Raw genomic sequence first — 4,803 nt, forward strand, 5'->3', positions numbered from 1 at the left:
TGCAAACGAATAAGTGATATACTTGATAAGTTCAACCCTCCAACTAAGTCCAACGTTTGCCTTTTCATCTGACTGCAGCTAAGTGGTCTCCACATATGTGACATAATCTCTAGTTATATACTTATTATATAGTGGAATTGACAACAAAAGCAAGTTGATTTATGCTTTGGTTATGGCAAACCTTATGCAGTAGATACCAAATAAAATGATTGAGGAATTCATGATGTTAGATGACAGAGACTTTTTAGGTTGTAAGTGAATTTAAAATGGTGCTAACTTATAAAAGTTGACTCCATTCGTATGTCCTCTGAGAACGGCCAATTAGATCATATTTTATGCTTGTGATATTATCAAAGACTAGTATGTGCTACCAAACACTGATTTACAGACAAATTTTACATTTACTATGTTTAACCAAAATGATAATAAGTTGAAACAGTACTGTTACATTACCCCCCCGGCCATAAAGGAAAGTGGTGCCACGTACTTCTTTTTCCTATTGTTCATTTGCTCAGTCCACTTTAAGCCACACCCTAGATTTTGAAGAGAAAAAAATTATAGCATGGGTCATTCCAGCATATGTTATACATGAAGCAAACACACCTAACAAACAAACGTGAGGCTTCCTCTTAATGCGGAGTATTGATTCGATATTGAAGGAATCAATGGCCGAATGAGACAAAATTCAATGGTCACTAAATATCCCATATGTACATCTAATTCATGTAATTTCATTACCCAAATTTATACATAATTATTCCTTCAATAGGAACTCTGATAAAGGGCAAAAAGGACAGAAGAAAAAGACAGAAATGATGATGACTTTGGGAGGCCCTTCACTACTACTACTAATCAATTGATCCCAAACCCAACGTTCCGAAAACGTTTTCTCTTATTCCAAATCCATTCGCTAAATTAATTTGCCTTCTCTTAGTCTTATATTCGAAAAAGAAAAATTATACCCACAATGTTTACACTGAATCAGATTCCAAATGACCACTTGAGAGCCGATGGCTGCCTCTAGTTTTTGTACTCTCTATATTCGAAGAAATATTTACAACGAATTGCATTAATATGTTTTATAGTTAAATTATTTATTAAGATGTGACTTCATTGAGAGTACCGAGCTCCAGTACGGGTAAGCCTGTTCATCAGTCAGATCGGTTCGGGTTTAGCATATTTCGGATTATAATTTTGGTTTTTGGATTTCCCAAAATGTAATCCAAATATGATCGAAACATGTTCGGATTGGATCATATTTTTTAAGTTCGGCTTCAGATAAATCGATTTGGATAATTCGGATATTCGGTTTGGCCTATAAGTTGAATTCTTATGTAACTACAAAATGAGCAATACGAATAAAGTTTTCATATAATACGCCTTAATATATAGTTCTTCGTTGCTATAACAATCATATAAATAAAATATTCATACAAGCAATTTAGTAATATTTTTTAATATATGGGTTGATGTGTAAAGGGTAGGCTATATTTGACATATTACATTGGACATATAGGTAATGCGCTAATATCTAATGGATAGTCGGATAGGCTAAATATAAGTTATAAGAAATTCGATTTTCGGATATCCGGGGTCCAAAGTTAGAAATCGCCCAAAGTCAAAAATTTAAAAATTAATCCATCCAATCATTTGAAATTTTTCAAAATATAAGTTTAAAATGTTCGATTCGGTTTATCAATATCACACCCCTAAGTACGGGTATCAGATAGCGGGTGAAAAATTAAAAAATAAATAAATTAAGCAATAATATATAGAGAAAATAAATATATCATACATTTATTAATTTATTTTAAATATTCACTCATTGTGAGTGAGTATTTTTTTCTTTCTTTTTCCGGTATGTCTTTTTTACTGCAAATGCTTTAAAGTAATGTTTATCAAGAAATTCCGTTATAATTACTTGTTAAGTAATAAGCTACTCATGTAAATACTTTTACAGAACTTAAATACTCACTCACAATGAGTGAATATTTACACTAAATAAAACATTCCCTTCAAGACTATGGAAAGAACCCTAAACAATAGATATAACTCTCAAACTTTTGAAGGCAAGTGCATTTAGTACACACACACATTGAATTTTAAAATACATCCATTTGGATAAGTACTTCTTCCGGATACTCTATACAGTTGCAAACAACATCAGGCGTTACTAATTAAAGAAATAGTATTGAAAAAAGACAACACAAAGGTAAGAGTTATAAGTACAATCTGGAATCTAGGAATAATACTTCAGTTCAAACGAAAAGCAAGTTGCATTATTACCACTTCATTCCCCTATAGTTTAGTCAGCTCAGCTAGTCCATGGATACCCAGTTGCCCGTCAAGTTGTTGTTTATACTTATCAATGCATGCATCCTTGTATTACATGGATGCTTCCTATTAATTTAAGAGTTAATATAATTAGACACCTTGCTGGTTAGAGTTTTTAGTAGCTACGCCTTTGCATGTCAAACCAAGATACTTCATTCTGCTAACTATAATACAGGTATAATGAAAATTAAAGATTGGTCACTAAAATTAATAGCAAAACAACAAACGAATAATTGAGAGACGGAGTATATGCTTTAGCCATAGGGCCCTCAATAGGCCTTTTTTTAATTAACTAACAATGATCTTAGGATCAATTTTGTGCGTACCTCAACTATTTTATTGGATATTTACTACTTCATACCAACAAGTATAAGTTAATTTTGTCTATAAAGGCCTAATTTACTCTCTCATCTCTATTGAGATTTAAATCTTGATCTTATTTCACTTATTTAATTGACCGTTATACCGCACGCAAGGGGCCTCGAGGGGTTCACGAATCTCTTTTTTTAGAAAATTATATTGTATATATAAGATCATTTTTTTTATGCATATATAATAAATGTCGGATCTCTTTAGTTTTTTCGTTTCTGTACTTTTAATAGTTTGAATTCCTTCGATAAAAAATTTGACTCGGCCACTTAACCACATCCACTTGTGCTCTGCCTCAATAGTTCTTTAAAGCGCCCTTATTTATAGTGCCAGATTGGCAACACTACATGCTCTTTATAGAACTATACTTCCTTCTCATTGTCAACTATAGTACTATTTTAATTTGTAACTTTCCCCTTAATGGCCACGAAAACCACCATCACCACCACCAACACCAACATCAACACCACCAAATCATCATCACCACAACCAAACAAATCAGTAACAAGAAAATTTGTAGGTGTAAGACAAAGACCTTCCGGAAGATGGGTTGCTGAGATCAAGGACTCGTCTCAACGTGTGAGATTATGGCTAGGAACATACGATACTCCTGAAGAAGCTGCTCGTGCCTACGATGAAGCTGCCCGAGCCCTACGTGGCGAAAATGCACGAACCAATTTCGCTTCTGTAGCTCCAACTAATCCTAATTCAGGCGATCAATCGAATATATTGCAACCAAATGATGGTTCTCATGATCATAATAAACATGGTCTTAGTTTTTCTTCTCTAAAAGCGAAATTAAGTAAGAATTTACAAAGCATCATGGCTAGGAATTCAGAAAATAAGTCATCGTCCAAGAGTAGAGTAAGTGACCATTTCACATTTGCTAGAATTTTCCACTCCAAGAACAATTATGATCACCAATACCAAAATCATCCTCATGTGGATATGAAGAAAATTGAGAAAGTTGTACAGCCAAGTATTAGAGTACTTCCACATTTAACTGATAATAATAATAATGATTCATATTCTTCTTGGGAAAATTCAAGTGTGTCTGATTGTAGCAGTGAATGGACTGCTTTTAGACAACTTGGACTGGACTCTGATTGTAACAGTGAATGGGCTGCTTATAGGCAACTTGGGCTGGACTCTGATAATGTATCAGATGGAAGTGAATTTTTTCTTGGATCAGATCCAATGGCAGGGTGGATTAGTAGTCCAGATATTATGAGTAGTGCTGGAAGCAGTGAAGGATCATCAAGAAGCAAAAGGTTTAAAGTTTCTTCTTCTATAATGGTTCCTCCTACTTTTAGTGAATCTCCCTTACGTGGTGAGAATTAACACGGATTTGGTTTGTTTTTGTACTTTTTTCTTATGTCTTAAGATAAATCCAGAAGCCAAAAAATTAGTACTGCTAGTCTTTAGTACTGTTTTCGCGTGATGCAGTCCTTGAAAAATTGTACAGTGAAGGAAGATATTAGAAAAAAGGAACGCAATGAATAAGATTATCAAAGGAAATGTTTGTTTGGGGTTACACATATTCCTAAAAAGATCAATCTTGTCTCGCTTTGATAATGTCAGATATTGTGATGCTCATACGATACACCTGGTTTCTTGGACTTTTATAAATTTGTTTTTAGTTTTATGCTAATTCACAAGAAGAAGAAAAATATTTTTACACATACGAAATGATCAGAGAAAAAAATACTTAATTTTTTTTGGCAGGATCAGTTTCTTGTATTCAAATTGTAAAAGGTTATGTTCACCCATTTTCTGCCCCGGTATATATTAATTTTGTGATAAAAAACTACTCCTGTTTAAGCCATAATTTTAAAGTGGCAAGAAATCTTTACAAACCATTCACAGAATATTATTGTTTCTTGGACGTCCTTGAAAGTTAATCTTGATTAATATAATGTGTCCTTGCTTAATTGACGTGACTCCTTTCCCTAATAATTTGGATAATCATGGTATTGTTTAAATTGAATATATATTGATTAATATAAACAAGGCATTGACTTGTAATTGGACATTCACTAATTACTTTATTATGATGGTAATTACTCGAAGATGACGAAATTAAAGTGGTGAATGTATTGA

At 33.1% G+C, this 4,803-nt stretch overlaps 1 protein-coding gene across 1 annotated transcript; it reads left to right on the forward strand.

The window, feature by feature from the left end:
- Window positions 1-3,123: 3,123 nt before the first annotated feature.
- LOC132062051 (ethylene-responsive transcription factor ERF010-like) lies at window positions 3,124-4,044 on the forward strand. Its single transcript, XM_059454702.1, has one exon. The coding sequence runs from the start codon at window positions 3,124-3,126 to the stop codon at window positions 4,042-4,044; it is 921 nt and encodes a 306-aa protein (XP_059310685.1).
- Window positions 4,045-4,803: the final 759 nt, after the last annotated feature.

This window comes from Lycium ferocissimum, chromosome 7 (genome assembly GCF_029784015.1).
Source record: "Lycium ferocissimum isolate CSIRO_LF1 chromosome 7, AGI_CSIRO_Lferr_CH_V1, whole genome shotgun sequence".
Taxonomy (NCBI): Eukaryota; Viridiplantae; Streptophyta; class Magnoliopsida; order Solanales; family Solanaceae; genus Lycium; species Lycium ferocissimum.

Bases quoted from the DNA above. Each gene is read 5' to 3' on its own strand.
- LOC132062051 (XM_059454702.1), top strand. From the start codon at position 3,124: ATGGCCACGAAAACCACCATCACCACCACCAACACCAACATCAACACC.